We start from the raw sequence: 12,431 nt of genomic DNA on the forward strand, positions 1-12,431 counted from the left end.
TGCTCGATCCATTGCCTTTGTTGAACTCACTGCTGTCAAATATTTCTTGCCTTCATCTGGAATAAACTGAATGAGATAACTGACTCCTTTGTTGGCTTTTTCTGAAGCCAAGGTGAAGCACGTACTCAGTACATTTGGCTGAACGTTGCTACAAATGCTTTGCCATGTCCTTATCGATCATATTGCTGAGAATCTTGAACCCCAGCATCATCCTTCCTGTCACCACCACTGGTCATGGATTGTTGAGCTTTGGTTATCTTTCTTCATTGCATGCTGTTTTCCTGTTTAGCATGCATATTGTCTTATGTTGCAGCTGGCTGACAAAACCTTGTTCTTGTGTATCTTGTGCTGGTCTCCATATGCCCTTCTGCATTTATCATTGAACAAGTGACAATTCCCTAGCTTAAAATTATGTGAAATAAGAGCTGAAGTAGGCCATTTGGTGCTTCAAGCCTTGTCCGAAATTAATGAAAATCATGACTGAATATCTACTTTGGAGACATTTTCTTAGATTATCTCCCAATTCTTTGATTCCTTAAATATCCAGAAATCCATTGGCCTCTGTTTTAAAAGACCACAAAACCTGAGCCTCCACAGTCCTTGAGGATAGGGCATTCTCTGTGTGAAGAAAATTTTCCTCATCTATCTTTAAATGCCAGCACCTTATTTTGACACTACTTCCAGACAGGGGAAATCCTGATGCAGAATCCTGAGCCAAAAAGTTGACCAAATCTTTGCCTCCATAGATGCTGCCCGACCCACTGAGTTCCTCCAACAGTTTGCTTTTTGCAGTCACTCAAGTCTCCCATAACCATTTTGTCCTTGAACCAAACATACTCACTGGAGTTCGACAACACTTTGACCATTTTCTTGTTTTTCATTGCACCTGTGGATACTGGTACTTGTGTACATGACGAAGCCAATTCCAATCCAGAAATCAGTGCAGTAAAGATTCACTGCACTTCCTCAATGGCAAATAGATCTTTATTTGTAAAGGTAAGGATGACATCCACTCTGTTTATTTGACTCCTATCAGTGAGGAGTCTACCCAACATCCACCCAGGACCCACTTGGACTGAAAAACAAGTTACTTCCCTCAAGCCGCCAGGCCGATCAACAGCTTCACCCATTAACTTACCCCACCAACACCACATGCACATCACCTAGCATCACTTTTTCTACGTAACAATTTTCTGTTTTGTGTTCCAAAGTGGATAACCATACATCTGCCATACTCTTGCCAACTCTCTCAGCGTGTCCTTATTTCCTTGAGGCCACTCCAGAACCTCTTCCTTCCTCACAGCCTGATTTTATAGGACTGATACACTTGATAATATGAGACATCAGGCAAATAGTTGAAATAGATTGTGAATGGCATCAAAGCCTGTTGAACTCGGAGGAGTTCTTTCTGCCTTTCTGTACCAAGGCAGCCACGAGATGCTGACGTCAACATTTGACGGCATCGCTCGCTGTGACGTCACAACCAGCGCTAGTGGTGACATCAACTCTCGGCTCCCGATCAGAGGACTTAAAAACACGGTCAACAACGGTGTGAGTGAGAGAAAAAGGGCGGGGCGGAGCTGAGCGAGTGACGACACAGATGTGCGAATGACAGTCCGGCTACGATGGGCGTGGAGCGGAGCGAATGGTGAGAACGGAGAGGGGCGGGGCGGAGGAATGAGTGACGGGCTGTTATGGGGGCGGGGTGGAGGAATGAGTGACGGGCTGTTATGGGGGCGGGGTGGAGGAATGAGTGACGGGCTGTTATGGGGGCGGGGTGGAGGAATGAGTGACGGGCTGTTATGGGGGCGGGGTGGAGGAATGAGTGACGGGCTGTTATGGGGGCGGGGTGGAGGAATGAGTGACGGGCTGTTATGGGGGCTGGGTGGAGGAATGAGTGACGGGCTGTTATGGGGGCGGGGTGGAGGAATGAGTGACGGGCTGTTATGGGGGCGGGGTGGAGGAATGAGTGACGGGCTGTTATGGGGGCGGGGTGGAGGAATGAGTGACAGGCTGTTGAGTACGGGGGAAGGGCGGAGGATTGAGTGACGGGCTGAGGGCGGAGGATTGAGTGACGGGCTGTTGAGTACAGGGGAAGGGCGGAGGATTGAGTGACGGGCTGTTGAGTACAGGGGAAGGGCGGAGGATTGAGTGACGGGCTGTTGAGTACGGGGGAAGGGCGGAGGATTGAGTGACGGGCCGTTGAGTATAGGGGAAGGGCGGAGGATTGAGTGACGGGCCGTTGAGTATAGGGGAAGGGTGAAGGATTGAGTGACGGGCCGTTGAGTATAGGGGAAGGGCAGAGGATTGAGTGACGGGCCGTTGAGTATAGGGGAAGGGCAGAGGATTGTGACGGGCCGTTGAGTATAGGGGAAGGGCAGAGGATTGAGTGACGGGCCGTTGAGTATAGGGGAAGGGCGGAGGATTGAGTGACGGGCCGTTGAGTATAGGGGAAGGGCAGAGGATTGTGACGGGCTGTTGAGTATAGGGGAAGGGCAGAGGATTGAGTGACGGGCCGTTGAGTATAGGGGAAGGGCAGAGGATTGAGTGACGGGCCGTTGAGTATAGGGGAAGGGCAGAGGATTGAGTGACGGGCCGTTGAGTATAGGGGAAGGGCAGAGGATTGAGTGACGGGCCGTTGAGTATAGGGGAAGGGCAGAGGATTGAGTGACGGGCCGTTGAGTATAGGGGAAGGGTGAAGGATTGAGTGACGGGCCGTTGAGTATAGGGGAAGGGCAGAGGATTGAGTGACGGGCCGTTGAGTATAGGGGAAGGGCAGAGGATTGTGACGGGCCGTTGAGTATAGGGGAAGGGCAGAGGATTGAGTGACGGGCCGTTGAGTATAGGGGAAGGGCAGAGGATTGTGACGGGCCGTTGAGTATAGGGGAAGGGCAGAGGATTGAGTGACGGGCCGTTGAGTATAGGGGAAGGGCAGAGGATTGAGTGACGGGCCGGGCCGTTGAGTATGGGGCTGAGCAGAAGGGATGATTGAGACTGTGCTGGTGTTGGGGGGAGTAACCACGATATTCGACGAGCAATTGGCTAATCTGAAATGGCAGCATTCAACAACTGCGGGATTACAATCTGTGTGTATGTTACGTATTCCTCCCACAGATTAACATTTAATTTACCCTAACCCAACAATTTCGTACTAATCGAGGGCCGAAACCGGATTACCTGGGAAACCTGGCCCCACCTCGTAGCACCAATCACCCGAAAATAGCTGAAGAATTAAGTCAAGTGGAGCGGGTCACCTGATTTCCTGAGCTCCCGAGTATCATGACGAAAAGGATGAAGACGGAGTACATGAAGAAATTTAAAGGACCAAAATGGGACAACTACGGCAGCTGCTATTCTGATCTGGTGCAGTATCGTAACATGCGAAGGATACTGGAGCAAGCGCACATTCCTTGGGTTTGGACCGGCTGGGACACCAGTTCCAACTCCAGCAGCGGCGCGTCCACCCCAGGGGTACAAGAACAACCTTGGGGTACAACATGTCTCGCAGACAGCTTGCTGGCTGCGCCCCAAGTACCCGGGGGATCTCCGCCTGCCGAGCGTCCCCGGACCGAGCCTCCGCCTGCCGAGCGTCCCCGGACCGAGCCTCCGCCTGCCGAGCGTCCCCGGACCGAGCCTCCGCCTGCCGAGCGTCCCCGGACCGAGCCTCCGCCTGCCGAGCGTCCCCGGACCGTTGAATGTTATCCTCTGGGTAAATTTTAAAAGCAATACTGGACGCTTAGATAGATACTCGGCGACGATTTGCTTTCAGTTAACCTTCCCTCCCCACATCCCAAAGTAATGGTTTTCTTCATCCAGCAATGTACAGTGTATTTACCCATTTGTTCGCGGTGAAGCACTGTCGTTTCAGATTGTAACTATTGCCGACCTCTCTTCTCTAAACATAACCGTTCAAATTTAGTTAGGGTCCAAAATGCACGCTGTCTGTACGCTTGTTGACTTACATTGTGCTGTGCTGTTTCTCAGTCACCTAATAATGAAAACAGGGGCCGAAATATCCATTATATCCTTCAGGTCTGCCCGGCCACTCAATCCTATTATTCCTGATGATCCACCACAATGTTACATCTCTGCGCTTTTCACACACACATCTTCTGCATCTATAACGTATGTCTCTTTAAAGATGTCAAGTCCCTTGGACTCTGCCGCCATTAGTTTGTCAACTCTTCAGTTAGAGTTTCTGCATATCCTGAATCCCTTGCTCTGAACCCCATGCTGTGACGCACCCAAGGTATGCAGCTTCCTTGCATCCTGGCACTCTGTCAGAATTTTGTGAATTCCAAATACAACTCTTCTCTTTCTTAACTCTGAATGAGCACAAACCTAATGTGTGCTCATGTGGAGATCATCCCAGTGAATCTTTGGTGTGCCCCCTCTCTGATAAGTATTTATTTTGTGTGTCAGGTAACCCAGCAGTGTACACTACTCCAGATGTCATCTCATCAGGGTCCTGCATAATGTATTTAGTGACACATCTTGCTCCTGTACTTGAGTGCATCTGATGTTGTTTGGCCTGGGCTTAATATTGAATTCTTTAAAAATGTTCATTTTCTCCTTTTTTAATGCATGTCATCTGGTTTGCTTAACATGTAAACAGTATGTCAGAACAACATCAGTCATAAGTTCTAGAACACTCACCAAAGAGATGAAGGTCCCTCAGATGAAATTTTTCTCTCTGCAGAAGCTGACTCATTTTAGTTCTAACATACTTTTCCATTTTTGGGTTTTTATTTATCTTGCACAAATCAAACCAGCGTGGCAAGTCCCATCATTAACAACTATTTACAAAGGACTGATAGCCTTATGTGCTGATAATTATCACCGTTAGTTCATTGTTGTCTCATCCTATTGCAGACATTCCCTTTGTTTACATCCCTTACCCACTTTGCTGCCTACTGAAATCCTTGCATTGTTCTGGTGATCACAGATCTGAAATTGAATTGACTTCATTACTTGCATCCTTCATATACGTTAGTAAAAAATCTTGCATTTCTGTCTAAATGTGCAATTTATAGTAGAATGTACAACAGGATAGTCAATATAACATTGAAATGCAGTTGTGTCAGCGTAAGTTAATCAGTCTGATGGCCTGGTGGAAGAAGCTGTCCTAGACCCCGTTGGTCCTGGCAGGAATTGTTGAGATTTTCCAACATTTTCTGTTTTTGATCCAGATTTTCAGTATCTGCATTTTTTTTAAAAAAAAGAAATCATTTTGCTGTTGTAGAACAGATGCATTCAGAGCATTACTGGATAAATTACAAGTACTGTACCCATATTCCCAGTGAACTAAACCTGGAATATTTTGTAATATAACTTCTAATGAATTACATGAAAAGCCTAAGCTTTCTAAAAGGTTAAATCTGTGCAATTGTGTTTGGGGGAAAAACGGTAACCACAAGACAGAGATTTAAGACAAGTGGAAAATTATTTGGAAAATATTGTCAGTAAATATAGTGTATTTGAATTTTCTGTAGAGTTTTTGGTACAGGGTCTTGGGAGGTTGTTAAAGGGTACTGTTTTGGAGGAGATACTGGAATGGATTATGGATTGGATAAAGGTAGAGAATAAATATCTTGTTTTTGTTTGGGAAACTGTAATCAGTGGAGTACTGCATGGATCCCAAGCTGTTCATATTCTGTGTTAAGGATTTGGAAAAGGGAATCAGCTGTGTGAAATACAAGTTGGCTGATGTCCACAAAGCCAGGTGGCATTGTGGGTGTGAGGAGGATGTTGAGAGGATTCAGGAAATTTGAAGAGATTCATCAATTTGGCAAGGATATGACTCATGAAGTGTGTGTGGCAGAGGGGAATGAGGTCAACCATTTTAGTTTAAAAACAAAGATGAATTTTTTTAAGTATGAGAAATGGGGAAGTCTTGATATTGATCACTGAAGTTCAACAAACAATTATGATAATGAGTTGGAAGAGGATTTGAGTATGAGAGTACTTGATTACATATTTCCTGGTGATGCTACCTAAAGAAAATATTAGTTGAGGGAAGGCAGTGGAATGTCATGAGATTGGTTCTGAGGGTGAGAGGGAAGAGATTTAGCAGACTGAGCCTATACTTGGAAGACTGAAGACTTGATGAGCTCAAGACTGGAACCAGGGTCACAATATCAAAGTAAGGGTCGAGCATTCTGGAAAGGTGTAATTTTTTCTGATGTAGTGACTGTTGGAATTTTGTAGCCAAATGGCTTGTGGAGGTTTAGTCACTGCTGTTGGTTTATTATTGTTGCATGTAGCAAGATGCAGTGAGAAGCTTGACTGTTCAAACAGATCAAATCATTACATAGTCAATTGAACTAGAATAAGGTACAGTAATAACAATTCAGAATAAAGTGTAAAAGCTACAGAGAAAGGGCAGCATGGGTAGGTGATAAAGTGCAAGGTCATAACGAGGTAGATTGTGGAGCCAAGAGCCCATCTTATCGCACAAGAGATTCATTCTACAGTGGGATAGAAGCTGTTCTTGAGCTGGTGGTAGTTGCTTTAATACTTTTATATCTTCTGCCTGATGGGAGAGGGGAGAAGAGAAATTGTCAGAGATGGGTAGAGTTTTTAATTATTCTGTCTGCTTGATGCAGTGTGAGGTACAGTCTGTAGAGGGTAGGCTAGTCTCATGATGTTCTGAGCTGTGTCCATGACCTTGCATAATTTTTTACGGTCGGCAGAGCAGTTGCCTTAACAGCCATTGTGCATCCAGACTGAATGCTTTCAATAGATTGAAAATTTGGATGGGGATGTGCTAAATTTATTTAGCCTTGTTTCTTTATAGCTCTGAATATTTAAAATGGACATCTTTGACTATGAAGGGAATCCAGGAATATGGAATGGGTGCAGGAAAGTTGCACTAAAGTAAAAAATCAGCTGTGTTCTCAATTATTGGTAGAACAGGCACAAGAAGCAGAATTATTTTTCTGTTTGATTCACTGGGCAATATGATGTGAGCATCATTGTACAGAAAGTCGTTTCAAAATAATGTTTATTTATATAATCTTCAGCTTGTAAAACTGCTCAACCTTAAAGTGCTGACAGTTCTTTTTTTTTGTTCTTTGCTTTAACCAGAAAAGGAAATGACTGTTGAGGATCAAAAGGATAAAAGTGACCAACAGTCAAAGGGTGGAGTGTGTAATTATCGTCGTGTGAAAGGTGCAAGTCTGGAAAAACCGCATAAAACTTCTCAAGTGGCACCAGCAACTGTGAGGACAAAAGAAATGAAGCCCCCATTTGCAATGTATGGTTGGGCTGAAAAGGAAGTGGAAGTAGGCTGTAAAAAGACATACAACGTTGGTGCTTCTGCTTTGAGAGGACAAGTGAGTATTTGAAAACTCCTGACCTTTTTCCCCCATTTTGTGTCTCTTCTGAGCAATTGTATAAATTTCTGGAGGCATAGAATTTGAAAAGCAGTTAAATTGGCTTCCTCAAATTATGGAATTTTGTTTATTTTGAACCTGAAGTATTGTTCACACTGGTTACTGTGTTATGGAATCTTATTCAAAAAATATACATTTTCTGGTGATGCATTAATAGGATTATCATTCAGGAAAAATTACATGGTCAGGAGCTCTTTATCTTACTGTCTTCACAAATTCAAATTCTTTAAGTGATAATCTGCATCTTTTTATACAGCTGAATTTTACATGTTCCATAACTTTGATAATGATCTGTATGATGAAATGCTCAGAGGTTTAAAAAAAAAGTAGAAATGATTGTTTTAAGGGGAAATTTTAAATGGCTGTGAGTGGGGTAGTGATTTTTAAATTTGACAATGTTGGAATTGAGTTTTGAAAATATTTTGGTACATGATAGTATTGGGAGAAAAAGTTAGAGATGAGGAAGGTTAGCCTGTGGATTGACTGAAAACAGGAATGAGAATTGTAAAATTGAGCCATGCTTAAGCACAAGCTAAGTCAGTGAACACAGGGATATTGGGTGAGTGCGAATCTGAATTGTGTATAATGGAGATTTAAAAAAAAGACAGTAGGCCAACTTTCTCCTTCATTTGTTCTTTCAAAGGAAGTGCATGTTCCTGGTAAACACAGCAATTATTGACTGTCGATTGTTCTGAGACAAACAACAATATTGACCTGTCTTAAGTATTCTATAACCAATCAGAGAGATCTCCTAAACTGAAGCTGATTAGTGAGCCAGAAGATTTTAATTCCCTCTCCTTACAGTCCTATGATTTCACTACCTTCACAGTTATTTACTCAAATATATTTAATGATTACGAATTCCTAGTCTGTAGTATTGGAGTGTCTCTGGTGGGTTTGGGTCCTGAGAACTGTAAGCAAACTGAATTTTCTGAAGTTGGGAAAGAACAATCCCCTCCCCCCCACCCCCAAATAGTCATGTTAAATGTTTAGCTTTCACAGCCGATGGGGACTTGTTTGTGAAGTGTGTACTGGAAGAAGGTCAATGTATGTGTTGTTGTTACCTGCTAATAAGTGGGGGGGGGGGGGGGGAAGAAAACTCATTGTAGTTTAATAAAAGGAAGTATGCACTGATGTTACTTTGCAATTTGTAACATTTGATATTGTCTTTGAGAATGTGGAGAAGCTATTGGATTTGTCTATGGGTGATTTCTGTGTTGTTTTATTGTGAAAAGGCCTGAGATTTGTGCACGAATTCTCACAGGGTGCTCTTGGATAAAGTCAGATTTTCATAAATTAGGCCTTTTGTAACTCGGGGATCCTCTTCTGGCATTCAAACTGTCTGTAGATCAATATCCCAAGTGTCTGGATACCTATCCAGTAACTTACTGCACTTGATAACTCAGTTGAAATATTAAGCCTACAATTCAAAAGGATGGATTGAAGATTCAGCTATAATTTGAAGCAAGTTAAGAAATGGATAGTGATTCTGGTTTTAAGATTGTGAAAGGGCTTGCTGGGATGTGTGTGGAGATCCGATTTTATCTTTCAGAATGTTTTTTTTTTAAATCAATTATGTGTAGTCTAAATGAAGAACAAACAACCTTTCCATGGAACTATTTTCTTTCAGATTTATGAATCTGCAGTCCGGGCACAGGATAGACGTCAAGTGCAGAGAGCGATGCGTGTGTCTCGGACACGACACCGGGGCACAGAACCAGGCAGCAACCGTGCTGCCGACCACTGGTGTAAGACTTTCCAAAGTCACAAGCCAGCTTCTCAGCACTCACGTATTCAGGCTTTGAAACCTACTGGAGTGGACAATCCCTGGCTCTCTGAATACATGAGATGTTTTTCAACAAGGTCCTTCTAAATCTCAGCAGCATCCTGGGGAAATTATTGAGTTTATTTATTAGAGTCCATGTTGATCTTTCTCACTGTTTCAGCACAGGATCTGATTCGTCTGTATTACTGAAGTCAATTAATGTGTAAAAACTCAGTGAACAGAGTATATTCGTGATATTTTACTTCGTTTCAGGTTCATCCTTAGTGACATTGTTGGTTTTCTGTCTTCAACTGGCACATTGACAAAAGGACTTGATGTTTATTTTAGGAAAAGCATTCTTTGTGGTGTATGAAAATAGAATCAACTACTGTTGTAACCTTTTCAGACATCAAGACCTGTTAGCACAGTATAATTGGAGTTGAGTTTCAGAGAGCCCAACAGTACTTTGCACAGTTTTGTCTTCATTTGTATTGATATCTTTTTTTTATCAGAGTTGACACTTATCAAATCACACTGCACCTGTGAATGTTTAAATCGCCTTTCTTCCCTAACGAGGTTCACTTTTATAATGTTTGTACCAGTACTTTTTTGGGTGTTTGTCTTTTGTAATATTTTGTAGATTATCCAGTCATTGCCAAATCAGTTTGTGGAATTGCCTTGTGTACACAATAGTAACCCGATTTCCAACAGTGACTACACTCTGAAAGTATCAAGTATTCATGGATGGCTTCAAGTTCCAGATGGCTTCAAGTTCTCAAAGGCACGGCTTAAATAAGAAAACTGTGCCTAAAATGGCCCCATAAGTTTAAACTTTTTGTCAATGTATGTTGAGTGCAATAGAAAAATGAACATTTTTCCTGTGTCAGCTTGTATTCTTAACGTTGGGCAATTAGCCATGTACAAAATAAGTTGCAGGGAAATGAGATGGGTAATTGCTTGGAAGTTTTGAGTGTGATGTGGAAGTGGTCTTTAGGGGGTAAGGGGAAAGGTGACATTTGGTTTTCAGTTCACCTATTAAGCTCAACACTGTCCTCAGCAAGAAGTTTGATCATGTTTGGGTTGCACCTGAGTTCTTAACTTAAAGAAGTCTTCAGAAAATGAGGCTGCTAATGCTTTGGGGGAGAAAAAAGCCTTGTCGGTAACAAAGATTCTGGGTTAAGGAAATAAATGCACAGACAAAGGAAGCTGAACAGCTTAATAACAGTGCACTTGCAATTGTCAGTTCCAGAATTTGAAGCATTTGGGTGAATGTTAGAGATTGTAATCAAGAACTAGATCATTGGAAGGTGGGAAGAGAGAAGTTGTTTTCATGGTTAACAAAAATGGAAGCTGTGAGTTCTGATAGCTTCAAGGAAGACCTAGTTATGGTAAAGCATCAACTGCAATAAAGGCTGAAATGAAACTGTAAATCAGGGTACCTGCTGCAATAAAAGTGAAAATCAAGCAATAGGTTGTAGGAGATAGCAGGTGTAATGGTTCAGGAAAAGCCAAATATATTGCTGATACTGTTTTTGGTATCAGGGAATGTGAAATTACAAATAAAAGTATCTAATCATTGAGATTACCAAGTATTGAAGAGTAACTGAGAACTTTAAAGTACATATGGTGTATTTTAGAATTTCTTGGAAAGGGTAAAATTAAATGGATTGAATGGTTTTTCTTATTTGTGACAAGGAAAGGGCTTTTTCTGACTCTAATTTTAAATATTTTGTAAATTGTTGAATAGGCAGCAAGGCTTTTGTTCTGTGAATTAATGTACACTGACTTAACAATACGTGTGCAGATGTTGCAGGAAGTCTGTAAAATAATCATCTTCCATGGGTCTTTGAACAGGTTGCAAGTTATTTGCTAACTTGGGGAAGAAATCAGTGCATCATAGTCAGGAAATTACTATAAAATACTGGGATTTCACTTTATAAATTAGTTAATAAATCAAAAGTTTAGAAGAATGGTGTCTGAGCAATCAACATTTCAAACTTAAATACAGTAGTTCTTGCTTTTATGGCCATTCATTCCCTTTGTGTTTCACCATTAAATAAGATCCTGGCTCACCTTCTGCCAGGTCGTTTTGGCCCTGTGTGATTTCTATACAACTGGATAAATCCATGGCTGATCTACTTCAACACAGTTTTCCTTCTGTAATCTCATTTGCCATCAATTGGTTTTGAATATATTCAATAGTTATGCAGCATGGAAATAAGTCCTTTGGCCCAACTTGTCTAAGCTGCCCAAAATGTCTATCTGATCTTGGATGATTTGTTCATGTTTGGTTCATATCTTTAATGTTTCCTATTCACATTTGTCTTCTAAATGTTGTAACTGTGCCTATCTTTCATTTCATGTGCCTAGACCCTCTGTGTATAAACATACCCCTTGTGTCCTTTTAAACCTTTCTCCTCTCTCCTCAAACCTATGTCCTCTAGTTTTAGAATTTTCCTACCCTTACCTGTGCCCCTCATAATTTTGTTTACTTCTCTCTCACTAGAAGCCCTCCCTCGCCAAAAACTCGGCAGCCTTGTACCTCTTTACAATTCAAGCTTTTCAGTCTTGGTAATAACTTTGAGAATCTTTCCTGCACACTTTCTGGCTGAATATTGTCTTTGCTTTAACTAGGTGACCAGACCCGATAAACATGTCTACTTCATTTTTACTTTAGTGAGGTGTGCTCATATGATGTGACATGATATGTCATTCATATACTTCTACATAATGTATTATGTAAATAACAGTGCTTAATCAAACAATATGTTTACAATAATACTTATACTACTGATTTATTAAATACACTGCACTCCCTGTTTTTATAAACTCCAACTCAATATAAAATGCATCTCAACTATATACACATAATATGCAACTATTATGCAACTACTAAATAGACATTCACAGCATAGCAAATATTAAGTTGTTCAAGTCTCACCTAAAGATTTAATCACTGGAGGATTTCTTACTCTTGTGGGATAATGTCCTTTCAGACAAGGTAGGGGTCACTCTGTTTAGCTAGAGAAACACGTGACTGTGAAACAATCTTGGGTTCGGGGGGTCTCCTGTGGTGGTTGTAGGAGTTGACTCTGGGACTGCAGGAAGACGTTGACTGCTCTAAACGCTTTTTTCAACAATTGACTCTGTTCTCTGTGGTGTTTTGATATTATCTGGAGATGCAGTCTTCACTGTGTAGGAGAGTGGTCCAGTTTTGTCCTTAAACTTTCCGACTACCCACTTTTGATCAGCCCTGCACTCCCTGCTTGTTA

At 42.0% G+C, this 12,431-nt stretch overlaps 2 protein-coding genes across 2 annotated transcripts; one reads left to right on the plus strand and one right to left on the minus strand.

Annotated features, from left to right (window-relative positions):
• Window positions 1-966: 966 nt before the first annotated feature.
• LOC132402387 (mucin-2-like) lies at window positions 967-3,281 on the minus strand. The gene is made up of 2 exons (XM_059985245.1): window positions 3,269-3,281; window positions 967-3,105 (listed from the first exon to the last, which is right to left on the minus strand). Exons 1-2 carry the CDS (start codon window positions 3,279-3,281, stop codon window positions 1,541-1,543), a joined length of 1,578 nt encoding a protein of 525 aa, XP_059841228.1. The 3' UTR covers window positions 967-1,540.
• LOC132402951 (centriole, cilia and spindle-associated protein-like) lies at window positions 2,978-12,108 on the plus strand. Its single transcript, XM_059986098.1, has 3 exons — window positions 2,978-3,709; window positions 7,087-7,334; window positions 9,025-12,108. Exons 1-3 carry the CDS (start codon window positions 3,280-3,282, stop codon window positions 9,265-9,267), a joined length of 921 nt encoding a protein of 306 aa, XP_059842081.1. The 5' UTR covers window positions 2,978-3,279; the 3' UTR covers window positions 9,268-12,108.
• Window positions 12,109-12,431: the final 323 nt, after the last annotated feature.

Source organism: Hypanus sabinus, chromosome 12 (genome assembly GCF_030144855.1).
Source record: "Hypanus sabinus isolate sHypSab1 chromosome 12, sHypSab1.hap1, whole genome shotgun sequence".
Taxonomy (NCBI): domain Eukaryota; kingdom Metazoa; phylum Chordata; class Chondrichthyes; order Myliobatiformes; family Dasyatidae; genus Hypanus; species Hypanus sabinus.

Bases quoted from the DNA above. Each gene is read 5' to 3' on its own strand.
- LOC132402951 (XM_059986098.1), top strand. From the start codon at position 3,280: ATGACGAAAAGGATGAAGACGGAGTACATGAAGAAATTTAAAGGACCA. The intron at 3,710-7,086 runs GTAAATTTTAAA...TGCTTTAACCAG, and splicing joins CGTTGAATGTTATCCTCTGG to AAAAGGAAATGACTGTTGAG. The intron at 7,335-9,024 runs GTGAGTATTTGA...ATTTTCTTTCAG, and splicing joins CTTCTGCTTTGAGAGGACAA to ATTTATGAATCTGCAGTCCG.